Here is a 23,680-nt window from a genome sequence, read left to right as displayed (position 1 = left end):
GGCGGCATACCAGCTGGCCCGATTGGGGCTAGCCGCTTGGCTCCATCGGCCTTTTGCGGCTTCTGAATATCGTACACCGGCTCATCTCGTCACCCCTCTACCAGTCATATCCTGCGATCCCAGCGAACGAGTTTCCCTCGGGGCTTATCAATTGGGCCATCTCCTCTCATCCTCCGTCGAAAATAACGAACCCCAAGCTCGACCCATCCTCCGCGAGCTCGCCGCACTCTGTCCGACAGGGGTCCATACGCCACCGCCTGTATCAATCGGTTATCAAGTACAAAGCGCAATTCACATATTCACGATGACTGCCCGTCCTCTGTCACACTGCCTCCGCACCCGCTGCGTCCGTCGCAACCCCCAGAACATCCAGGGCTTTTCTACGCGAAGCAACCTCCGCGGCGGCGCCGACCATGGCGACCACTACGACCCTCCGACCGGTTACCTCTTCGGTGTCAAGCCCGGCCAGAAGTACGTGAAGGAAGGCTGGGAGAACGCTTGGTACTACGGATTCATCGGCAGCCTGCTCGTTGCCGGTGTCGCATACGTCTTCAAGCCTGACACCTCGTATGTCCCGCGCACTGGCATTTACCGAATGCCCGCCTTCTCAAGCTACGGGATAATAGACTAACTTGATATCTAGGATACAAACATGGGCTCTGGAGGAAGCCCGACGGAGGCTGGAAGCCGAAGGTATCCTCGAGGATCCTCAGCGCAAGTGAATTGTGATATCGCCCGATTTTCGTTGTACTGTGTACATAGCGTGGCACAACAAGACAATCCCGGTCGGATCCTAGCATCTAATCTCGGTCAAGATGCGTCGCCCCTTAGGTGTTGGCTGTCTTATATCATTCCACCTTCTTTTTCTTTGCTTGTTCTCCGCGCGCATTCTCCCATACTGTATCATGAACTGTCCATTCCCACGCTTTGATTTAGAAAGCTACGAAAAAGGAAGAGAAAATCTACCAATAGACGTCTTCTGGCTGTTGAGAGGTTGCTAGCATTGAACTGACTCTGGCTTTATGGCGTGTCTTCATCTATGTATGAGTAGCAGCCCGCTCTACTTGTGACAAGGAAATAGGCCTTCTATATCTCTGGGTATATATCTGTTCTTCTAAGCAGCGGCATCTCTCTTCTGACCTTGGCCAGAAGATCCAAATCAATATCCCCGATAGCAATCTGCGGCTCTTCATACTCGTCACCAAGCTTAGCCACGATCTCACCCCATGGGTTTACAATCATTGAGTGACCATAGCTTCGTCGCTTCTCATTATGGGGACCTGCCTGGGCAGCAGCTATCACATAGGATTGTGTTTCAATTGCTCTGGAACGCAGAAGCGTTTCCCAATGCGCTCTGCCTGTGGGGACTGTAAACGCTGATGGATAGGTGATAATCTGAGCATTCTGGCGCTTTAATGCTAAGCTGATCTCGGGGAAGCGTAGCTGTAGTATCAAGCCATCAGTATCCCCTTCTCTGCCGTAGATATAGCATACTGGAAGGGAACTTACATCAAAGCAGATCGCTAGACCAACACGGCCGAGTACTGTGTCGAATGGCGGAAGTATCTCGTTCCCCTTCTCCACACTCCTTTATACACCGATCAGCTTATGAATCGTGGGAGATAGTAGAGATACAACTCACGAGCTTTCCTTCAGCACTGGCCCTCCTTTGATATCTACATCAAATAGATGGATTTTCTGATAGCGCTGTGTAATGTCACCTTTATTATCGATCCAGATAAGAGTGTTCTTCACTCTCTCATCGGATGCAGGCTCATGAATGCCAACATTGATATGCAAGTTGTTATTACGAGCCTCATCCTGCAAACCTAGGACAAATTCACTCTGCTGGACTGGGCGAGCGAGTGATATGGACTCTACCGGAGATGACGCTATATAGTCCGCAGCCTCTGGCAGGAATAAGGCCTGGTATATGGCACGTCTTGGTCAGGCGATAAATCTCTGGCAATAGGGCTATCTAGGCAATACCTTCGCGCCTGCCTCAGCTGCCTTTTGCACAAGGACTCGACACTGAGCCAAGTTGGCTGAGACGCTTGCTGTTGAACATAGTTGCCCAACGGCCTATCAGCGGTTAACGAGATGCGCAAGTAAATACCTGACCTTGAGAAAAGTCGCAGTGGCTATACTTACTGCGATAGTCATTTTGATCCTCAAGATAGTGAATTATCAAGTACTACGAGGTATGCGAAGTACAAGATCACGTCGACGAGTTGGAGCCTGAGGTGATCTACAATCGGCGCCCCGGGAGACTTTCCCGATTCGGGACGGCCTCCAAACTACGGAATTATCAGATAATCGCCGCCCGCACTTGTAGCGATTGCAACAACCAGCTCTGCTCCAAGACAACTACATTCGTGAAGTGGGATATTGAATTGGGCCAAGATGAAGAGTCTCAGGCGCGATTTCTCTGGAGACCCTTCCACTGCAAATGTGACCAGCAAAGTCTTCGTCCGGTCCACAAAAAGTGGAAAGGTGCAAAAGATTGTTCGCGAGCTTTACCTCAGACAGGATATTCCTTGCTCATCGAGGTTATGTACGATATGTCCGTCGGTCGCACCGACAGATGCAAATGGAAACAGTGAGGAAGACCTTCACTCTGTGCCGTTGAAGTTCATTGCTAATTCAAAATGCTGCAGTTGTACCATTCGTTCTCTCCGAGCAACCCGCCGGCACAACCGCTTTCCCTCGCGGGCACTACATCGTCCCCGATACGAATGCGCTTTTGAATGGCATGGACCTGTTCGAGCATACCGGAGCTTTCTACGATGTGATAATCCTTCAGACTGTTCTCGAAGAGCTTAAGAACCAGTCTCTTCCACTGTACAACCGCTTGCTTGCGCTGATCAAAACGGACGAGAAACGATTTTACCTCTTCTTCAACGAGTTCCGCCTTGAAACACATGTTAGGAGGGAGCAGGATGAGTCAATAAATGACCGAAATGACCGAGCCGTGAGAACCGTCGCAAAATGGTACATGGACCACCTGCGCGCAGTCACGAAGAGCAAGAAGGAGAAGTCTGTGCCGGCTATCGTGGTTATTACGGATGACAAGGAGAACCTGCGCAAAGCAAAGGAGGAGAATGTGACCGCTTTGTCATTGGAAAACTACGTCAGTGGACTGGAGGAAGCGGATCGATTGCTCGATATGATCAACGAGTCTAGAGAAGCAAGAGAAGCGAAGGAGGCTCGCGGAGAACTCTTTTACCCAGAGTATTACTCAATGTCGAAGATGATGACAGGCCTACGGGCCGGAAACCTCCACCAAGGAGTTTTTAATGTCTCGCCATACAACTATCTCGAAGGGCAAATCAAGGTAGCGGCATTCGATAAGCCACTCATCATCATGGGCCGTCACAACAGTAACCGAGCCATTTCCGGAGATGTCGTTGTGGTTGAAGTTCTACCCAAGGACCAATGGAAGTCACCCTCGACAAAGATTGTGGACGAAGAAGTCGTAACGAAGAATGACAACCCCGAGGGCGAGGACAACGAAGCTGTCGTCACTGAGAGGGAGCGGAGAGCTTTACAAGAGGAGGTTAGGCAAGCGCATGGGAAGAATCTGGAGGGTCGGCCGCAACCGACGGCGAAGGTTGTGGGCGTCGTGAAGCGAAATTGGCGCCAATACGTCGGAACCGTTGATTCAACCTCTACAGGCTCTCAAACCTCTGGGCGCAGACAGCAAAATGTTTTCGTTCTCCCGATGGAGAAAAAGGTCCCGAAGATTCGAGTCCGAACGCGGCAGGCTGCGGATCTGTTGGGTCAAAGGATTCTTGTCACAATCGATGCTTGGAACCGCGACTCACGATACCCGACCGGACACTTCATTCGGTCACTGGGAGAGTTGGAGACAAAATCTGCCGAAACAGAAGCTCTGCTCCTCGAGTGGGATGTGCAGTACAAGCCGTTCCCGAAGTCTGTATTGGACTGCCTGCCCTCAGAGGGCCACGATTGGCGTGTTCCCCAAAGCACAGACGACATTGGTTGGAGAGGGCGAAGGGATCTCCGAGATCTTCTCATTTGCAGTATTGATCCTCCAGGTTGTCAAGATATTGACGATGCGCTTCATGCGCGGAAGTTGCCGAACGGCAACTTTGAAGTGGGTGTTCACATCGCAGATGTCTCTCATTTCGTGAAGCCGAACAATGCCATGGATCTCGAGGCTAGCGTTCGTGGAACAACAGTTTACTTGGTGGACAAGCGTATCGACATGCTTCCGCACCTTCTCGGTACAGATCTTTGCTCCCTTAAACCATATGTAGAGCGCTATGCCTTTTCAGTTCTGTGGGAAATGACGCCGGATGCAGAAGTTGTTTCCGCTGACTTCACGAAATCTGTGATTCGATCGCGTGAAGCCTTCAGCTACGAACAAGCCCAGCTACGGATCGACGACCCTTCAAAGACAGACGAACTGACACAAAGCATGCGTACTCTCCTGCATCTCTCTAAGATCCTGCGCCAAAAGCGTATGGATGCTGGTGCCCTGAACCTTGCATCGCCAGAAGTCCGCATCGAAGCAGACAACGACGAGGTCGGCGACCCCCTCGCAGACGTCAAGACCAAAGCGATGCTCGCAACAAACAGCCTCGTCGAAGAATTCATGCTTCACGCCAACATCACCGTCGCCGCCAAGATCTACAGCACATTCCCACAAACCGCCATGCTCAGACGACACGCTACACCCCCACCCCAAAACTTCGAAGAACTCATCAACCAGCTCACCAAGAAGCGTGACATGCGCCTCGAAGTCTCCAGCTCTGGTGCTCTTGCCGACTCACTTGACCGTTGCACCGACGCCGAAAACCCCTTCTTCAACACCCTCGTTCGCATCCTCGCAACCCGCTGCATGACATCCGCAGAGTACTTCGGCGCCGGTGCGCACGCAGAGTCCGAGTTCCGCCACTACGGTCTTGCCTCGCCCATCTACACACACTTCACATCCCCAATCCGCCGATACGCCGATCTCCTCGTCCACCGCCAACTCGCAGCTGCAATCAACTACGAGGGCGAAGACGGTCGCGCCACAATTGAGGGCTCCATTACGCGGAACCGCCTCGAGGACATCTGCCGCAACATCAACTACCGCCACCGCAACGCGCAGCACGCCGGCCGCGCCAGCATCGAGTACTACGTCGGCCAGGCCCTCAAGGCCCGCAGTGAGAAACTTGCCGCCGACGGCGTCGACAGCGGTATCGAGGAAGACGCGTATGTCATGCGCGTCTTCGAGAATGGTGTTGTGGTCTTTGTGCCGCGCTTTGGTATTGAGGGCGTCGTCAGACTCGAGGATTTTGTTCTACCCAGTGACGAGGCGCTACGCGCTGTTGAGGAGCGCAGGGAGCTTGTTACGCGGCGCGAGAGTGACTTTGACCCGGAGGAGTATACCCTCAAGGTCTCTGATAAGGGACAACAGGAGCGATCAGTGTGTGTGGAGCTCTTCCAGAGGGTTAAGGTTAATGTTAGTTCTGTGAAGGAGGAGACTGGACGCGGCGTTGGCAAGAGGAGAGTCAGAATCCTGATCCTCAACAAAAAGAAATAAGCGTTAGATAGAAGAATTACTGCTTGTCCATTTGTGTTCTAGATGGGTTGATCACGGCGCTTGATGGATATTCCTGAAAAATATGTCTTGACAATACGATTTGAGAAAATATATGTTTATTTCCCGATTCAGGGCCACTCAAGCTGGTGATTTTCATTACTTGTTATTAATTGGTATAATCTCCGCGGTACGAGATCTAGACCTTCTTGCTCGACACCATCCTGCGCATGAGGGTATGCGGATACCAAAGCGCAATCCCTGTAGGCAGCTGTGGTCGACTCGCAACAGACCCAGATTCGCCACTCTGCTGGACGATATCCTCGCCCTTCCCATCCGTGACCACGGCATTTGCTGATTTCTCCTGCTTCACCCGAAGGTTGTCTCCCACTTTCCAGCCTCGCACAACCCAGAGACACACTGCGGCCGCAATATACATCAGGCCAGTGAAGATCTGAACATGCAGATAGACGCGTTTGACTGAGTCGTTATCCCGCAGTAAAAGTGCGATGGGCTCAGCAACGGTGGTCGGTCCCACCAGGACAAGCCATGTGATGCTAAGTCCTCCAGGTAGGTCTTTTAGATCGATGATCTCAGCCAACACTGGCGCCACCGTGGCCCAGTAAGTACCTGCAACTGTGCCAACTAGTACCGCAAAGAAAGACACAAGGCCCATGCTGCGGGCAAATGTCCAGATCAGCAGACAGAAGACCCCGCAGAGGAAGGTAAGAAAGGCTGCAATGTTGATACGGCCAAGCTTATCACTGAACATACCCACGAAGGGCCGGCCAAGCCCTTGGCCGAGGTTGAGCAGGGCACCGACGATACTAGCTTGGTGAGCAGAGAGGTCGACAGAGAGGGCGAAGCTGGACATGCTGAACAAGATAGCAACATAGCCGAGCATGGAGAAAACACCCCATCCAAGGAAAAGAAGAAACTCGGGGCGCTTGAACAGCGGGAACTGAAACGCTTTGAACCGGCTGCCAACAGCTGCATTGCGATCCTTCAGCAGGTTCGCGCACACCAGGTTCACAACGCAGGAGACAATTCCTAGTATCCGGAATGCCCAACTAAGCCCCAGCCGTGGGATGATTGCCCCCACCGCCAGAGAGTAGATCAAGCCTCCCAGGCCAGACCCAGCTGCGTTGATTCCCATAGCGAGGCCTCGACGACGGTGAAACCACTGAGGCGTGATCCCAACGCTGCCAACGAATAGGAATCCCATGCCGATACCAAAGCAAACACCTTGACTAAGGAACAATTGCCATCGTTGCTTGACGAAGGAAGATGCCATCAGACTCAGCGTTTCGAAAAAGACGCCCAGATTCAGGACCGCGCGGGTTCCTAAGACATGAATGAGGTAGGTGGCCAAAGGCGCAACTAGGAGAGCGCAGGATATACTCAAGCCACCAGTGAAGGCATACATAAGTGCCGAGGTGTTGGGGAATACATCGTGGGAAAGATAGTAGGAAAGAAACACGCCGTAACTCTATAACGCACGTTAGCACCTCCATCTACTGCATGGACCGGTGATACCGACGCTGTTGATCCCCCATGTGTGGGCGTTTATCCAGAAGACACTGGCCACACAAACCCAGCCATATCCGCCATCTGGCGGCAGGTCATCTCCGGACTTCCCTTCCACCGCAAGCCCTCGGTTATGCTCTAGGCTTTCGGGGTGCTTTTTTTTGAAAGACTCCCGCAGACCTAGACCACGGTCATCGTCGTGAGAGTGGATTATGTCGATAGGGGTATTGTCTGCCATGGACAAGGCCCAGAGCGTGTACAGAGGATACGGAGATGACGCCTTAGCCTAGCGTCATATATGGCAGGGGACCGTGAACTGCGCAGGGAAACACACTCTAATGACTCAGACAAGAAGTTGAACCGCACATAGGAGCAGATAGATAAGTCAATTCCATATAAAGATCTCGACCTCAAACAAAAGAGGAGAAAGACAGAGGAAAGATCCGAGGTGAAGAGTCATGGATTTCGAGAAAAAATGTAGAAGCTAAACCCCAAGGCTAACTAGACCCAAAGGCATAAGGCCGGCCACAAGTCCGAGGGCCGTGCTGGCTATCATTGGCGCCCATATTGGAGGTGGGCTTGGGGTTTGGGGTAGGGCCATGGCATCCATGGATCCATGCGGCCGGCAACGGTGCCGATCAAGAGTGAAGTCAGAACGAGAAGATACGCCAAGTGCTCGGTCTCATAGCTTAGAGCATCTGCTAATAGCCTGATTCTGTGGAGGCTTGCTACAGGATAGTACTATCAGAAGCTGTACGGAGTAGCTGGCTGGAGGTGGGAGCGAACATCCCGAATAGGAAGGTACGACCGTTCAGCTGCGCTAAGCCCTTTCTGGCCGAGGCAGGGCTGACTGACTCAGCGGCTCGAGAGACCCCTCACTGGGTTTGCATTGTTTGGCTGGAATGTGGCCATAGCTCCTTGTCTCCCGAGGCACCGCAATGGAGCCCAATCCCGGTCCTTGTTTACAGTCGTCATTGATAACAGCCTTCAGCTTCATTGTCCTTCGCTTCCATTCCTTTCCAACTTCATTTCCTGAAAGTATCTGAAACACCCTCACCAACTGAGACCGACCCACGTTCTTTTGCGCCCGACATCAGCTCTCGCCTTCCACTCCCTTCTTTTCCCAGCCACCTCCTCGACGCTCATTGGCCCTACTTGCGTACCTCATCGCCAACTGTATCCAGATTGACACGACACGATCGGTCACGTCCCACTGATACATTTCCCGTTTCGCGCTTTCTCCTTTGTTGATATGGTACTTAAAGACCTTAATCCTCGTTCAAGATGATCCACCGATCTCCTCTTCAGCACAACAAGGGCAAAGATCCTCAGAGGAAGGTTACTCCGCCTGGCCCCTCATACATGTCCAACGATCAGATCGGTGAGTGCAGCGTGGCCGAGTCTTGGCGATCTTCGTCCATTTAGATAGCCTACTGAGCTTTGTCAATGTTGCTTTTGCACTTGTTCTTGCTCTCTTTCCATCTCTTGCTAATCAATTGCCCTCAGCAAGCTATCTGAAAGACTTGCGGACCAATCGACCAACACGTCCAGGTGGCTCTCGACCGTTACCTACCAGGACAGACTCAGCTTCCAAACCTCGAGACGAACTTCCGCCACGGGCTACATCTGCAATGTCGATGTACGGGAACTCGAGAGCGCCTCCAGCAGCTGCGCCAGCTGAGATTGAACGACCCCGCGCCGCCAGTGCTCTTTCGAACCACCGACCAGTCTCATTCCGCAGCTCTTTCAGCAGCTCAAACGGCCGCCCATTAGTTCAGGAGCCGAGAGTTGTTCCCGTTCGACAGAATGTCTCGCCAACTCGGGCTTTCTCTCGGGTTTCAGCGAGTACTCCAACACCGAGCTACCAAGAAAGTCCCGAACGGCAAAAAGAGCGGGAGGAAGCAAGAGCTCTGCGTGACGCCTTGCAGGGAATGGGCATTGACGACGAAATGCGTATCCATGAAGATGCACAGAACGAAGCGACGGAACTGGTTTGGATGCACCAAAACCCAGGTCTCCAGTTCAAGAACCCTTATGCGCCATACCGTAACCCAGACATGAAGAGCCCACAGAAGTCCGAAGATCAGAAACAACCATACGAACCTCGAAGCCCATTTCGAAAGTCGTGGCGTGACAGTCACCGTATTTCCTTCCGAAGTCAATCTACCAAAACCATTCCAGAGACCGACTCTACTGAACCAGGAGAGGAAAGCTCTCCCAGAAAAAGCGGCATCCCAAGGAAAAACCATAAGGTTGACTTTGCGCTTGCGGGGGATCCGGAGCAAACTGATAGTAGCCGTGGACTGGCGCTTGCGGGGGCAAGTAAAGACTCGTCTAAAGGCATTTTCAGAAACCCGAAAGACCAGATTTACGAAGAGCCCCATAATCCTGACCAAAATGACGACAAACGTTCTGTATTCTCAAGGTCGGATTCGTCGGCCCTCCGAACGAAGCCGCGCAATGCACTTCCTCAAGGATCTCGACCTTTACCAGGCCGATTTGGTAGCATTCCGTTTGCTGATAAATTGTCTCGCTTTGAGCTACATAAACACCCGCCTACTCAGTCAAAAAATGCCGAGTACAAGACCAACGCACCGTCTCCGCCTATTGCTGGAGTATCGCAAGAGAATACTGAGCCGGTTCCAACAAAAGATGGACTTGAAATCCGCAGCGAAGATATCAGGGCAGCTACGAGCAAGAAGAGATCAGAGCGCAGCTCAAGGCTCCCCATGCCTACTGCAGTCAGTGATCGTGTCGGCCGACCAATTGTTAGCTTCGATTCGTCCTGGCAGCCAACAGTAGCGCAGAGCCCTCCCAAGAGAGAGATACCGGAAATTCAACTTCCTGAGTCTGCTCCGTCACCCCCATCTATCGAAGTATCCGAGGCGCCTTCTGTTCCTGTTATCAATCTACCGGATGAGAAGGAGCCCACTATAGCGGAAATGAGTCCTTCCAAGGACAACAAACCGATCCCTCGACCGCCATCAGAACTAAAGGACCGTCAGCGACCGGGATCCGGGCCCAGAAAGTTTGTGCCATCTCAAGATCGGTGGATGTCTCATTACTCCCGTGCCGGCGTACCTACTGCGTCATGCGAAGCTTGCTCACTTCCTATTGCCGGTAAGGTTGTCACCGCTGCCGGGACACGTTTTCACCCAGAGTGCTTCACCTGTCACCACTGCCACACCGCACTAGAATGCGTGGCGTTCTATCAGGAGCCGGATGCAAAGCGAAATGAACGACTTGCAGAATCTTCGGCAGATGAAGACGCTCACTCTCTGAGGTTCTACTGTCATCTTGACTTCCACGAAATGTTCAGTCCGAGATGCAAAAGCTGCAAGACACCTATCGAAGGAGAAGTGATTGTTGCCTGCGGAGCAGAGTGGCATGTCGGCCACTTCTTCTGTGCCGAATGTGGAGATGTACGTACCCATAACCCTATTCGAGATCTCCTGCTAATTCCGCACAGCCTTTCAACTCGCAAACTCCCTTTGTGGAGAAAGATGGCTATGCCTGGTGTTTGAACTGCCACTCTCGCAGAACTGCACCTACATGTGCAGGTTGTAAAAAGCCTGTCCTCGATGATGTCGTGATCACCGCGGTGGGCGGCAAATGGCATGAAAACTGCTTTGTCTGCCATGAATGCGGCGATGGGTTCGGCCCGGAAGGTCGCTATTTCGTCAAGGAGGGCGAGCCTAGACGGACCGCCAAAGGCCGAATCATTGGAGGGCCGGTCCAGCTGGCCGTGTGCGAGCGATGCGAGGGCATTCGACTGAAGTCTTCACCTAGAGCTTGACATCGTCCCGGTCGGCACCTAGGCAATCTCGGGCTTCAGGACTAACGCCATTCCAAGATCTCGTTTATGCCTTGGTTTAAAAATCTTTCTCATCTCTTTGTTTTTCTATATGACTGCATATGTGCATGGCGAGCGATATTCTTACGATTTGATGACATTAGCGGCCCTTCTTCTTCTGTTTCGATATCGAGTTCATGTTGGTGTTGGTAGGTAAGCATATATGGTCTATTTAAATATAAGCATAGTAAATTTAGAAACGTATAAGTAACCCTGGGAACTCCAGTAAAAAGCACTTCTCACAGTATGGATTCAAGTCAAACCCACTCCGGGTTTTCCTTCCTCCTGAACACAGCAACATACTTATTCCCCTTATTCCTCGCAACCTTCTTCCCCTCCTCCGTCGCATCCTTCATAACCCTAACACACTCATCCTTCTCAATCTCCTCCTCACTCACCCTCTCAAACAACTCCGCCGACCCCTCCCTCTTCACCTCTTCCAACCCCTCCTCTCCCCCTTCCGGCCCCTGCCCCTTCTCAACAGGCGTCCCATACCCAAAATGCCTCAAAATCCAATAATGATACTCCTCCACATCCGTAATCGTATAGAGCAACCCACCAGGCCGAAGCGCATACGCATACTCCGCATTCAGCGTCTCGCTCACAATGCGCGCCTTGTGCTTGCGCGCCTTGAAGTGCGGATCCGGGAAACAAATGAAGATCTTGGACAGCTGCCCGCGCGCAAAGAAGTTCGGCAGGAATTTCATCGTGTTGGCCCGGATCGCGGTGATGTTTTGGTAGCCGCCGGGGATTAGGGAGTTTGGGAAGACTTCGGAGTCGTCGACCGTGGGGTCGGGGGTTGCGGGTTTGGAGTTGGGGTTGGTTTCGGAGGCGGTAGCAGGGGCAGGGGAGGGTTCGGGGGCGGGCGTTGAGGGTGTAGATGTCGAGGTCATTTGGCGTTTTAGGGCTTGTTGGGCGCGTAGGGCTTTGATGCGGTTTGTGAGGTATTCGGTTACTTGGACGCGGATTTCCATTCCTGCCGGTTCTCGTTAGATTCCGACTCCTTTCGTTTCTGGGGGTTGTTTGATGGCTGATGCTGATACGTACCAACCATAAGCGAGTCGGGCAAAACGGGCGCGAGCCCAACGAGTAGGCCGCCGAAGCCGCATCCGATATCGACGACCTCCACGTCCCTGAGTAGCTTCCTTGTGCCGGCGAGGTTCGTCTGTGTGGGGTCGGGGTTCACGAAGGCCGGGAAGTGCTTGCTCCAGTCCATGTGTGCTGGGGAGAGGGGGCTTCATACATTGGTTAGTTTAACCTCTTTCCAAAACAATCAATCGGTCCCGCTATCAAATAGAGAGCTGTAATGAGAGAGGAGAACATACTACTTCAACAGATGATCCGAGAATGGATTCGCATGGGCGCGCTGGCGGTAGTACTTCTTCTGCGGCAGCTTTAGGTCCGCTAGGGCTACATCGCCGACCTCCGCAGAGGTCGCAGCAGCGACTTTATTGCGGTAGACCTCGCGCTTTTGTTTCTTTGCCGTGGCGCCCATGGTGATCGTTATTGGGAGTGGTGTTGGAGACGTTGACTGAGTTGAGGTTAAGACCGGGCGGAATTTTTTTCGCGGCGGGAGCGGACGTCACTTTGGCGGAGCGGAGCTGGCCCGATCATTTCCCCGCATCGCAGACCTCCATCCAAATCACCGACCCAGCTCGACACCTCTCAGCTTGATCACTGCTTTGACATATACCTAAAAATGACAACGGCTTTACGACAGCAGCCGGCTCCCTTCCCCTTCCCAGCGCGGTACTCCTTCCCACCCTTCTTCAGCATCCAACCAAATGACAACACGCGCGATGTCCAGTTCAAGCACTGGTCGTCGCTAATTCAATCCTGGTGCCGACACCACCGGGCCTACAAGCTCAACCTCGTGGAAGCTATCGATTCGCCGCTATTCCGGAACACGACGATTAAGAAGCAGCTGAGCTTGAGCGATGCGCAGGCGGTGCTGGAGTGGATGAGCAAGCCAGAGGAGGAGCGGGGTGGCGGGCGACGGGCGGAGTGGGTTGATGCGAATACCAGAACCTCGGCGTGGATCTGGTGGGTTTGGTGGAGGAGGCCGGAGGAGTGGGCGGAGATTATTGGGGACTGGGTATGTTGCTTTCCTTCATGGTTGGGGTTAGGTTAACGACATTTGGGTGTAGATCGACGGTACAGGGCAGAAGAATGTCGTGCTTACGGTTTATGAGTTGCTCGAAGGGGAAGCCACTGTTTCGCAAGGTAAGATGATTGGTACTGGTAGACTTCCAAGCAATTACTGACAGTGTAGAATGGCATGGGATGGACCCCGAAGTGATGATGAAATCATTGAACGTTCTTGTCAAACAGGGAAAAGCCCAGATATTTGGCAGTGAAGGGCAAGAGGGAGTGAAATTCTTTTAAACTCGCTCAAACAAGCCTTCCTTCATATGCTAATGTCGCCAATACACAAATCGCCAACTATTATGCAAACGTTATGGGATATACGCCGTACAAAAACTCCAGACAAGACATGCAGGTATCATAAGTGAGATGTCAAACACCAAGCCACCAGCTTCATCACTCTGACTGCTCAATCATCTCCTCGTTGAGCTCATAGTCCTCAGCGCCACGCAGCTCCTGAGACATCGCCATATCCAGGAGCCAATCGACTCGCACGATACGCGGGGTCTTGCCCATATTGTTCACCAGCTGCCTGAATCGTGGCCACAATTTCTGGTGGTCGGGAGATGCACTACTGAGGAGGTAAACCTCGCCGTTTTCGCGCTCATTCTCTCCGCGTGGTGCTTGCTGGGAAACACGGCCTCGGAACAAATTGCACTCTCCCCCATTCGCGTTGACGATGGACTGGAAAGCTGCAAATCCTCCACGAATATTCTCGTCACAGTAGAAGTGGTATCCGTGAAGAAGTTTGTTTTTGTTCGCCTTCGCGTTGGCCTTGGCCTGTTCCAACGAGAACCCAAACTTCTTTTCCGCCTCCTTGTCGTCAAGAAGAAAATCGCTGGGATCTTGAAGTTTGTTCTTCTTCAGGCACTGGTCGATAAACTCGATCTGAATAATCATCGGGCCATATGCGAGCCCATTGACGAATTTTGGAGTGCGCAGGACAGACGGTGCAGCGAGATGGGAGCATTTGCGTGCATCTTGAACGACCATGACCCCGAGCTCCCGGAGTTGACGCTAATATTGGTTAGCTATTTGCTTTTGTCTAGATTAGAAGAGTGACAGACCTTGTCGGCATCCTCCTTTTTGATGTTGTTCACCCAGCGTTGATAGCCGGTTATGAGCAGATGCATTGTGATAGGGGGCTTTGACTTCTTTTGCCGCTTAGATTCCGCATTGTCCTCTCCCTCACTCTCGGACTGAGCCTCAATTGATGCTCGTTTCTTGCTGTTGTTCAAAATCACTCGATCTTCGTCCGTCTTCTTCCGGCCACCGTAGATCACACCACCGACACGCTTCTTCTCCTTCTCGTACAGCGCGATGTCTGGTGCAATCTCATGTAGCCTAGCTGTTGCCGCCTCCTTGGATTTGCGGCTGCTGGTAGAGGACGGGGTATCGTTTTCCTTGCCATCAGGAGCAAGACGTAGATGGGAAGGTGTCTGTAGGTTCGTTTTCTTCTTTGACTTGCCCACTGGTGTGGCGTTTGCGGTGTCGGACACAGTTGTCTCATCGATATCCATGGAGGAGCTCAAGTCTTTCTTGGATGCGATGTTTTGGTCTCTCTTATGCATTGCCTTTCGTGGAGGTGCCGATGGCGTCTCTGCTGACGCGAAGAACATACTCTCGAGAACAGACCGATCCAATCTGGTCTGGCCTACAACCTCGCCCAAGTTCGTTCGTCGGGGAAAATGGTGGTATCGGTTGTCAGAAATAGGAAGTATCCTCCATTGCGCGTAACATTCTTCTAGCCAAAGGTGATTGACAACCTCCAACCCCCATTCTCTTGCTGCAGCACACTTTTCACTGTTATCATGAGCAGTCACCAAGTGCGTGTTTTCCTGCCTCAGGGTCTTGGTGCATTCCGCACCCGTGGCTGTGATCAAATGCTCCAGATATGACCGTGCTTCGCCAACGTAATTAGACAAGCTGATCTTGAACTTCTCAAATCCCGGTATAGGGGTTTTTGGCACCGGATAGTGTAATAGGCGTCGAAAGGGAGAAGTCCAAGTATCGTAGGTCATCAGATGATAAAGCCATGACAGATTTCCGACATCCTTGTTCAACCTGGAAGCGACACGGTAGTTAAATCCATCTCTGTAGCGGCAGATGAAGGTAGTTGCCTTGGAAACTTCACTGGTTATCTTGCCTCCATTTTCTTCGATTATCCCTGATATCGTGTTTTGAAGGCGCGAGCCGATTTCCAGGTCCGATGAGAGCATAACAACTCTTCCTTGAAAGACGCTCAACTTGGGCCTAGAAGGAGAAGCAAGTGGCGCGGGCAGCTTAGGCTCTGGGGTAGATGCCCCGATAATGTCGCGGCTCTCTGCAGATCGGATAGGCGCGTCTGGTGCTGAGCGAAGAATTTCAGGGTCAGGGAGCGTATAAGGTCGTTCATCAATTCGCCGTCCAAGCTTCAAGCAGTCGTCGAACCAGTGAGGAAGAACAATCTTGACGTTGAGCTTTCGTTGCTTGATCTGCTTGGCTTTGTCCGAATCAATGGTCAAATCAACAAGGTGAGTACACAGCCCAGTGACTCTAGGGTTATAGAGACCACCCTTCGCTAAAACCCCGCCAATGATGGCATCCTTATCACCTTCTGGGATATCACCGCATGTGACAACAACGTCGTTCAAAAAGAGTCTGGGATCGGGGCTGTATTGCCGGACGTTATTGAGCTTTCCCTTTGCCAGCGATGCGTGCATCCACTGGGGTTTGACGACCGGAATCAAGGCGTCTTTCGCAGCGTCGAACTGAGGAAAATCGATTGTAGTTGACATGATATGACTGAAAGTCCCAAGGTCTGGGAAGTCGGCCGGAGGCTCGTAAACGACCGGTTCGCCGCCATGGGCTTCTAAGGTAGACGCGAGCTAATGTAGATGGACGTTAGAATCTAGAAAGAGAAACGAGGATAACATACTCACCTGGTGGGCGACATCTGGGCTAAGGTCCTTGGAGCAGACTATGCAGACCCTCAACTGGTCGAACAGCTGCAGGTTCTCGTCCTGGTGTTCCGCCATGGGAAAACACCTGCTATTGAGCTAACGAGATGAATGTCCAGTTCGTTGGAATGTTTGGGAGGTGGGATGAGATTAGACGTAGATGAGCAACCCCGCGATCAAGAAGGGGTGTTGCCTGCAGTGTCTTGAAAAGTCGGGTGGGATGTGTTCCTTCCCGATGCGATGCGACGCGCTCGAACGCGCCAGGCCAAACGCCAGGTCACGTGCGCGCCGCTCCTTCTCCGAGACCACTCACTTTGTCATCGTCACCCAGTCCAAGACTTGTTTGGGTTTATTTTCAGATTAGTTATCAAGACAACTACTGGTCTCTGCGGAGCATACCACGAGAGGGTCACTTCGTCCGACTGGCCCCTGTCTTGCTCCTGAAGTCGTGATCGGGCAGCTTGGAGAGCCTCGGCTCAAGATGTCAAGGCGCCCCTCGGCAACAGTCAACTCGGATGCTCCCGATACCCCAGGCCGGCGGGTCAGCCCCCATCCTTCTTAAACCCGGGGTCCCAGCCTGAAATGGTCTCGATTCTACAGTATTCCGCCTCGGAGCGCTGATACAACTGCCATGTCGACGTCCGGCCCCTTCCGCATCGTCGAGCATACGGTTGCCGGTCAGCACATTCGGGAGTATCCTGGGGCTACTGCGAATGAACAGGAGGATGTCCTAAACCTGGTTGTGAAACAATATATTCCTTTGGATAACCCCAATCCGCAGCCTGGAGATGCCACTATACTCGCGGCACATGCGAACGGCTTCCCAAAGGTACGACTGATGTTATACTGCTTACTCCTTAAAGAATGTATCGCATCTAACAATGGCTCGGATAGGAGCTCTATGAGCCTCTGTGGGAGGAGTTACATGCTCAATCAAAAGTCAATGGGTTCCGTATCCGAAGCATTTGGATGGCCGATGTTGCACACCAGGGAGAAAGTAGTGTGATCAACGAGGACCTACTAGGGAACGACCGTGGGTGACAGGCCTGGTTGACACGTTCATCATTACCCTCTTACTGATAGTGTGCGCCAATAGCCAGCTGGTTCGACCATCCTCGCGACCTCCTACACCTAGTTAATGTGAAGCGCAAAGAGATGCCACGCCCTATCATCGGCGTCGGACATAGTATGGGCGGTGCGCACCTGTTCGTCCCCATCTTTCCTCTAAGTAAAACGCGTGTCGATAACAGTCTCCTTCTTAGTACCCAGCTAGCGACTATTCATCCACGCCTCCTTCACAGTCTGATTCTACTCGATCCCGTTATTCAACGTCAAACCACACAGCTAGACCCTGGCGATCTAGGCAAGCAGAAACTCGTCATTGCCAAAACCACTCAGTCCTCTACATACAGACGCGACCGTTGGCCCTCCCGCAAGGCTGCATTGGACTCATACAAGAAGAACCCGTTCTATCAGTCCTGGGATCCTCGTGTTCTCGAACGCTGGGTCGAATACGGCCTCCGGGACCTCCCTACATCCATCCACCCGCTCGATGAAGCTTCAAACAACAGCGCCGACCGTCCCGTAACCCTACGAACAACCCTTCATCAAGAAGTATTCACCTTTTCCCGACCGAACTACGACGGACCGCCAGGATTTGCTGTTCCCGTGAACAAAGTAACGCATCCAGATCTTGACCCCGACCATTTGGGGTCGTGGCCTTTCTACCGACCAGAGCCGTCCCGGATATTCGCCCAGCTTCCCCATCTTCGCCCAAGCGTGCTTTACATCTTTGGCGAAACATCAGACATGTCCTCGCCTACGATGATAGCGGACAAGCTATCACACACAGGTACCGGACTGGGCGGTAGTGGCGGAGTCGTGGCCGGTCGTGTCCGAGACGTAGTTCTACAGGGTAAAGGGCATCTCGTGGCCCAAGAAGCGCCAGTACAATGCGCCGAAGAGACTAGCAAGTGGCTAGGAGCCGAACTCCAACGCTGGAGAGAAGAGGAGAAGCTGTTTCAGGATCAGTGGAGTCAAAAGTCCAAAGTTGAGAAGGTCACTATCGATCACCGGTGGAAGGCGCACGTACCGGCTCCTGTGCGACCCAAGAAGAACGAGGTGAAGTCGAAATTGTGAAGCTGTCTGTGCCACCCATATATACATCATAGACTACAACCAACTATTTTGCACATACGAAAGGAATCAATGTATAGTTCTAGGACCGCCCTTAGTCTTTCTATAACATCTACCAACCACAAGAGTCGACATGTCTATCAATGAGTCAACCATGCAACCGAGCCACAACCATAATGATGGAGAGTGAGGTATCCAATGCAAAAACGATCTAATGATAACCTCCTTTGCTGCCTGTCGTAAAGATATGTCGCCCACTGCCTTTCGTAAAGTAATGCCGGAGGAGGGTAGTCAATAGAAGCTGTAGCTAGTGCATCACTGCAGCTTCTTAGCGGAGCCGTTTGCCGTGCTTGACGTTCGCACAATCTCGGGGATGTTCCAGATACGCGGCCACCACAGGTGGTACTCTTCTTGCCGGTCGTTCAGGCAGTGGCGCAGCCAGATGCCCCAGACGATGTAAAGGTACGCGCCGGTACCGGTCATGATATGCCTGATCGAATATTAGCAGGTACCCAAGGATTATAGGGAATTCAGCCTACCACCAACCGTGCCCTTCCAGCAGAATCCCCCAAGGAAGGCCAATATCCCTTCGCCACCTTCGTACCGTACTGCAAAAGAAGTTGTCCAGATTCCAGATAGCAAACCCTCCAAGGAAGACACTCAGCCCATACCCAACCATAAGCCACATTGTCTTGAGTGTCTTTAAGTCGCGCACGTTCTCATAGTGTTGACGTTCCTTCGAGAGGACAGGGAGGCCCTTCCTCTGCCGCTCGAGTCTGTCTTCTTCAGTTGAATGGCGCCATGACGGCCTCAACTTCACTTCCATGGTGTACATGCTTTGGATGAGGACGATTGCTGTGAGGAGGGCGTAGGCGTTCTGGTGAAAGAGCGGATCTTGCAGGTAGTGATAGTATAGGGTTATGAAGATCGCTAGGGAGGTAAGGAACACGCCGAGGAGGACGCGGTAGGTTGTTGAGCGGGAGTAGGAGAAGGAGGCGTAGCACATTAGGCATGTGGTGTAGATCATAGAGAGTTCGTCGACGAGCTGCATTGGGTCTGTAATTGGACCGGTGTTTAGCTCCGTAGTCGCATCTCATGATATGCGGGGAAGAGAGGGGCAGGCCTACATTTGAGTGTCGAGTGGAAGAGAAAGCTGCCTGTTCCAACGATAATGTAGCCATAATATGCCACCTGGAATATTGTATCGTGCCCGTTGCGCCGACAGCTCTGGATGCCCTTTACTCCCAAGGCCATGAACAGTAGGTTTGTTAGGGTATTGACGATCTCGGCGGAGTAGATGGTAGCATAGTAATCCTATAAAACAAAATAATTAGTCCTGCACCCCCGAGACCTTTCTTCAGAATGGAAAGCTTACTTCCTCGCACCAGTTCAAGGTCGAGGTAACAGGGTCCCAATATCCAACGCCAGAGGGCGGATACGGAATGGAGGGAAGTAGAGGCATAGTGACGGAAAGGCAGCCACAGACTCCTAGGAAACCGGAACCTGGCTGTGCCTCGCAAAAGAGCAATAAGATATGGTTAGGTATGAGATCGTCAACAAAAGTACAATGGGATAGTGAGAGGAAGTAACAAACAGCCTCAAGAGGGTTTGGTTCGAATCAGCAGGAACCGATCTGGCGGCGCTCAGGGCCGGTGACGTAGTCAGCCCATGCTCGCTGTTCGCACCCCGATTGGCTGTGCTCGAGACGCTCCGCAGCTTCCGGACAATCTTAGCCACTTAATATGTTGCTTATATCGCGCACTCTGCACAGTATTACTCCGTATGTACCTGTCACAGAGGGACGGTATACATCTACTAATAAGCTGCAGTTCATCAGCTTGACTCCTGCCTGCGGGGATTACGGCCGATACCGACAATACACCGACATTCGAGCCCTTATCAGCAGCCAGCCAATCAGCGCCCACTCCGCAAAGCCGCGGATGGATGACTTCATCCAGGGCTGAAAAAACTACTTCTCTAAACCGTATATCAAAGACTTCGCTCACTCCGACTCTTCGCATCCTCCGCTTTTGGATAGTATGCGGGCAGGTCCTGCCGTCCTCTGACCGTGCTTATCAACGGTCCACTCCGATCAGAACTGCTTTCGCCCAACGTCGAGATCAATCGAGCTCGTTCTCAGGACATCGGAGGCGATATGGCAAACAATGCCAGTCCCGGCGCGAGCGCTACATACGCACCTCCGCCGGTAAAGACAGTATCTAAATGTACCTAACTATCCCCCTTCAACAGAACGAACCACCTCGCTAACCGATTGCCCGACTCCAGCCTCCAAAACAACCTTCCACTTCGGAGCCGGCCTTCTCTCAGGTCTCACATCCTCCATCCTCCTCCAACCCGCCGACCTACTCAAAACCCGCGTCCAGCAATCCGCCCATCCCTCCTCCCTTCTCTCAACCGTAAAAACAATACTCTCCTCTCCAAACCCGGTCCGGAACCTATGGCGCGGAACCCTCCCCTCCGCCCTCCGCACGGGCTTCGGCTCCGCGCTGTACTTTACCTCTCTCAACGCGTTACGAACGAGCCTTGCTTCAGCGGCTCTCAATCCAAACTTAAATAAGGGCGCAGGGGGCGGGTCATCATCCGCCCTCCCGAAACTCTCGCACACCGCAAACCTCACCACCGGAGCCGCGGCGCGGGTCGCCGCGGGCTTCGTCATGATGCCCGTTACAGTCCTCAAAGTCCGCTACGAGTCGGACTACTACGCCTACCGCAGTCTGTACAGCGCTGGTCGGGATATCGTGCGCACAGAGGGCGTACGCGGTCTCTTCTCGGGGTTCGGCGCAACAGCGGCCCGGGATGCACCATATGCGGGTCTCTACGTGCTCTTCTACGAGCAGTTAAAGCGGAATCTAGCCGCTACTACATCGGATACCTCGTCCTCCTCCTCATCTATAAACTTCATCTCGGGTGGTCTGGCCGCCGGTCTGGCCACGGCCATCACGAACCCGTTCGATGCCGTCAAGACGCGCCTGCAGCTCATGCCGGCGAAGTACGGGAACATGCTGCGTGCTGTACGGCTAATGGTGCGGGAGGACGGAGTGCGCAGTTTGTTTGGCGGGTTAGGGCTCCGGATCGGACGGAAGGCACTGAGTTCGGCGCTTGCGTGGACGGTGTATGAGGAGTTGATTCTGAGGGCGGAGACGAAGTGGGCGAAGGATGAGGCGGAAGCGAGACTGTAAGAGTACGGAGTATATGCAACGCTACGCGGCGGGATGGAATGCCATGGTGTAATGTACGGATGATATACTACTATTGTACCATATGTGAAATCTGCAATGCGACGGTTTAGACCAAGAATACGTATCAATCGTCAATTCGTTCAAATCATATCTGTATCGTAAACAGCAAGAAATAAATCACAACTCATGACATCCAACAGGGACAGACAAATTATCTCACAAGCAACTCCCGTTCGTGAAAAGGAGCCGAGCATCTCGATGGATATGTCCAAAAAAAAAGAAAGCAAATGGATATAAGCCGTAAAAGTGGAGAGAATAACCAAAACAACATAGGTAGACAGTCAAATGAACGAATGAGCACCAATCCGCTCAGTCTCACTCATCAAGTCCCAACTGAAGCAACCGTATATAGCCAAAGTAAGGCAGACGCAGACCCGGATGCGCCAATATTTTAAATCCCCGTGAAGAAAAGCCTTTTCCGGCCGGGACTCTTCTTGCGCACGAGGTACATGCGGTCCTTATCGCGGTCGTTGATGCGGAGCTCGGTCAGCGTGTTGGAGGTCTCGGTGATCATCTTGCGTTCGGAGCGCTCACGCTCGTGGGCGTGGCGCTCGCGGATGCGGCGTGTGTGCGCGAAGAGTTCGTCTTGCAGGTCTTCGTCGATCCAGGTCATGATCACGAGGAAGTTGCCGTCGTCCTGGGGTACATTGTTATTTATCAGGAAAGGTATGATGGGATTGATTGGCGACTTACCTCGTCCCACTTCCAGGGGAGGCGGAATGCGTCTAGAGTTTCGGGGAGGAGATATTTCCGATTGACCTGTTGGGCTCCCGGTTAGGATAAAAAGATATTGATGATAGATGGATGGCGGCTCGACATACCTTGATCCAAGCAGACCTGTGGTCGACTATTTCCTTGATCTCCTTCTTCTTCTCCTCCTTCTTCTCCTCCTTTTTCTCTTCCTTCTTTTCTTGCTTCTTCTCCTCTTTCTTTTCTTCCTTCTTCTCCTCCTGCTTGTCCTTTTTCTTCATGAAGTCTGCAAACTCCTCCGGCGTCATCCCGAACTCAAGACGCAGACGCTCCTTAAACTCCTTATCGCGCTTCTCTGCGGCCTCCCGTGCCGCAATGGCAGCACGCTCCTGCTGGAGCCTCCACTCCTCCACAGCAGCGGCCTTCATCCTCGCCTCCTTGGCTTTCTTCTCCTGCTCGGCAAGGGCAATGCGTGCCTCCTCATCACGGATCTCCTTCTTGATCCGCTCCTTCTCCTCCTCCTCTTCGATCTTCTTCTGCAGCTCAACAAGCTGCTCATGACGCAATTTCCGACGCACCTCTTCCTGCTCGGCGGCCTCGCGTTCGGCCTGTTCCAGCCGGTGCAGCCTGTACCGACGCTCGGCCTTGCGCTTCTCCTCCTCTAGGCGCTCCTGTTCCTCGTACCGCTGCAGCCGCCGTAGTCTATCAGTCATGTCATCTTCGTAGCGATCATGCTCCTCCTCTTTCACGATGCGGATCTCCGTCTGCTCGTTACGGTCACGATGGCGATGAAGCTTCCGCTCGAGCCGCTCGATCTCCTGCTGCTGACGTAGGAGCTCAAGGTCCTGGCGTTGGTCGTTCTTCTCCAGCAGCCGCTGGTCGATGACGAGGTCATAGTCGCGGGCAGGAGCGTGGAAGGGCGATGCATCGCGGGAGTGGGAGACGCTAGTCGTAGCAGCACGTGCCCTAGACCGTTGACGACGGCGGATGGCCGCCTCATCGATTTCTTCCTCGTAGGGGTCTATATAGTTCTCTTCGAGGTTATGGGAGGCCGACTCACGGTGCTGCTTGCGGTTCTTGTTGGAGCTTGTGTTGCGGGAGTCGTTCTTGATGTCGACGATGACGGTCGATGGCTGGGGCTGGATGCGGTCAATTCGCTCGCGATCTCGGTGGTCTCTGTCCCGCTCACGGTCTCTCTCTTTCTCCCGTTGACGCTCGCGGTCGCGGCGGGCACCGGTTGAAGCTGAACGTTTGATGTGGACGTCTTCGTAGAGATGCCCGTGGGGGCTTAGGTAGGTGGTTGAGCTGGGGCCGTAGCGGGTACGGGAGATAGATCGTCTCCTAACGTGTCTGCGGGCTCCCTCCATTATGGAGAGGTCGGTCTCTGAGTAATCGTCGCTTTCAGATTCCGAAGAGGAAGAACGGCGCCCGTGTCGACGACGAGGCATGTCTTAAGAGGATGAGATGAGATGAGATGACCACACGATATAAGGCTCGGCTCGGAAGATAAATATAAGATTGTGGGAAAAGGGAACACGAAGGCCAATGCAAGGTGGGCAGGAAGCGAAGAGCCAGGTCA

General features: G+C 52.8%; 11 protein-coding genes across 11 annotated transcripts; 5 read left to right on the top strand and 6 right to left on the bottom strand.

Annotated features, from left to right (window-relative positions):
• Nucleotides 1-304: 304 nt before the first annotated feature.
• On the top strand, nucleotides 305-722 carry DSM5745_01456 (uncharacterized protein; the record flags this gene model as incomplete). Its single annotated transcript, XM_026743472.1, has 2 exons — nucleotides 305-567; nucleotides 644-722. 2 exons carry the CDS (start codon nucleotides 305-307, stop codon nucleotides 720-722), a joined length of 342 nt encoding a protein of 113 aa, XP_026609317.1.
• Nucleotides 723-1,086: 364 nt separating this feature from the next.
• Nucleotides 1,087-2,163, bottom strand: DSM5745_01455 (carbon-nitrogen hydrolase family protein; the record flags this gene model as incomplete). Its single annotated transcript, XM_026743471.1, has 5 exons — nucleotides 1,087-1,443; nucleotides 1,510-1,588; nucleotides 1,643-1,926; nucleotides 1,990-2,082; nucleotides 2,152-2,163. The coding sequence occupies 5 exons, from the start codon at nucleotides 2,161-2,163 to the stop codon at nucleotides 1,087-1,089; spliced, it is 825 nt and encodes a 274-aa protein (XP_026609316.1).
• Nucleotides 2,164-2,403: 240 nt separating this feature from the next.
• DSM5745_01454 (exosome catalytic subunit DIS3) lies at nucleotides 2,404-5,554 on the top strand (the record flags this gene model as incomplete). Its single annotated transcript, XM_026743470.1, has 2 exons — nucleotides 2,404-2,599; nucleotides 2,658-5,554. 2 exons carry the CDS (start codon nucleotides 2,404-2,406, stop codon nucleotides 5,552-5,554), a joined length of 3,093 nt encoding a protein of 1,030 aa, XP_026609315.1.
• A 196-nt stretch (nucleotides 5,555-5,750) lies between these two features.
• Nucleotides 5,751-7,316, bottom strand: DSM5745_01453 (uncharacterized protein; the record flags this gene model as incomplete). The annotated part of the gene is made up of 2 exons (XM_026743469.1): nucleotides 5,751-7,040; nucleotides 7,146-7,316. 2 exons carry the CDS (start codon nucleotides 7,314-7,316, stop codon nucleotides 5,751-5,753), a joined length of 1,461 nt encoding a protein of 486 aa, XP_026609314.1.
• Nucleotides 7,317-8,362: 1,046 nt separating this feature from the next.
• Nucleotides 8,363-10,874, top strand: DSM5745_01452 (LIM domain protein; the record flags this gene model as incomplete). The annotated part of the gene is made up of 3 exons (XM_026743468.1): nucleotides 8,363-8,459; nucleotides 8,585-10,500; nucleotides 10,548-10,874. 3 exons carry the CDS (start codon nucleotides 8,363-8,365, stop codon nucleotides 10,872-10,874), a joined length of 2,340 nt encoding a protein of 779 aa, XP_026609313.1.
• A 314-nt stretch (nucleotides 10,875-11,188) lies between these two features.
• Nucleotides 11,189-12,426, bottom strand: trm8 (tRNA (guanine46-N7)-methyltransferase; the record flags this gene model as incomplete). Its single annotated transcript, XM_026743467.1, has 3 exons — nucleotides 11,189-11,907; nucleotides 11,979-12,166; nucleotides 12,257-12,426. 3 exons carry the CDS (start codon nucleotides 12,424-12,426, stop codon nucleotides 11,189-11,191), a joined length of 1,077 nt encoding a protein of 358 aa, XP_026609312.1.
• Nucleotides 12,427-13,472: 1,046 nt separating this feature from the next.
• DSM5745_01450 (BRCT domain-containing protein) lies at nucleotides 13,473-16,093 on the bottom strand (the record flags this gene model as incomplete). The annotated part of the gene is made up of 3 exons (XM_026743466.1): nucleotides 13,473-14,093; nucleotides 14,144-15,943; nucleotides 15,998-16,093. The coding sequence occupies 3 exons, from the start codon at nucleotides 16,091-16,093 to the stop codon at nucleotides 13,473-13,475; spliced, it is 2,517 nt and encodes an 838-aa protein (XP_026609311.1).
• Nucleotides 16,094-16,646: 553 nt separating this feature from the next.
• DSM5745_01449 (putative toxin biosynthesis protein) lies at nucleotides 16,647-18,154 on the top strand (the record flags this gene model as incomplete). Its single annotated transcript, XM_026743465.1, has 3 exons — nucleotides 16,647-16,844; nucleotides 16,910-17,048; nucleotides 17,112-18,154. 3 exons carry the CDS (start codon nucleotides 16,647-16,649, stop codon nucleotides 18,152-18,154), a joined length of 1,380 nt encoding a protein of 459 aa, XP_026609310.1.
• A 312-nt stretch (nucleotides 18,155-18,466) lies between these two features.
• DSM5745_01448 (ceramidase) lies at nucleotides 18,467-19,613 on the bottom strand (the record flags this gene model as incomplete). Its single annotated transcript, XM_026743464.1, has 4 exons — nucleotides 18,467-18,641; nucleotides 18,691-19,207; nucleotides 19,279-19,465; nucleotides 19,527-19,613. The coding sequence occupies 4 exons, from the start codon at nucleotides 19,611-19,613 to the stop codon at nucleotides 18,467-18,469; spliced, it is 966 nt and encodes a 321-aa protein (XP_026609309.1).
• A 693-nt stretch (nucleotides 19,614-20,306) lies between these two features.
• DSM5745_01447 (putative mitochondrial carrier protein) lies at nucleotides 20,307-21,351 on the top strand (the record flags this gene model as incomplete). The annotated part of the gene is made up of 2 exons (XM_026743463.1): nucleotides 20,307-20,376; nucleotides 20,438-21,351. 2 exons carry the CDS (start codon nucleotides 20,307-20,309, stop codon nucleotides 21,349-21,351), a joined length of 984 nt encoding a protein of 327 aa, XP_026609308.1.
• Nucleotides 21,352-21,802: 451 nt separating this feature from the next.
• DSM5745_01446 (uncharacterized protein) lies at nucleotides 21,803-23,549 on the bottom strand (the record flags this gene model as incomplete). The annotated part of the gene is made up of 3 exons (XM_026743462.1): nucleotides 21,803-22,048; nucleotides 22,105-22,170; nucleotides 22,233-23,549. The coding sequence occupies 3 exons, from the start codon at nucleotides 23,547-23,549 to the stop codon at nucleotides 21,803-21,805; spliced, it is 1,629 nt and encodes a 542-aa protein (XP_026609307.1).
• Between the last annotated feature and the right edge of the window lie 131 nt (nucleotides 23,550-23,680).

This window comes from Aspergillus mulundensis (genome assembly GCF_003369625.1).
Source record: "Aspergillus mulundensis strain DSM 5745 chromosome Unknown scaffold_0, whole genome shotgun sequence".
Taxonomy (NCBI): domain Eukaryota; kingdom Fungi; phylum Ascomycota; class Eurotiomycetes; order Eurotiales; family Aspergillaceae; genus Aspergillus; species Aspergillus mulundensis.
The sequence above is the reverse complement of the archived record's forward strand: the minus strand, read 5'-3'. Positions and strand labels throughout refer to the sequence as shown.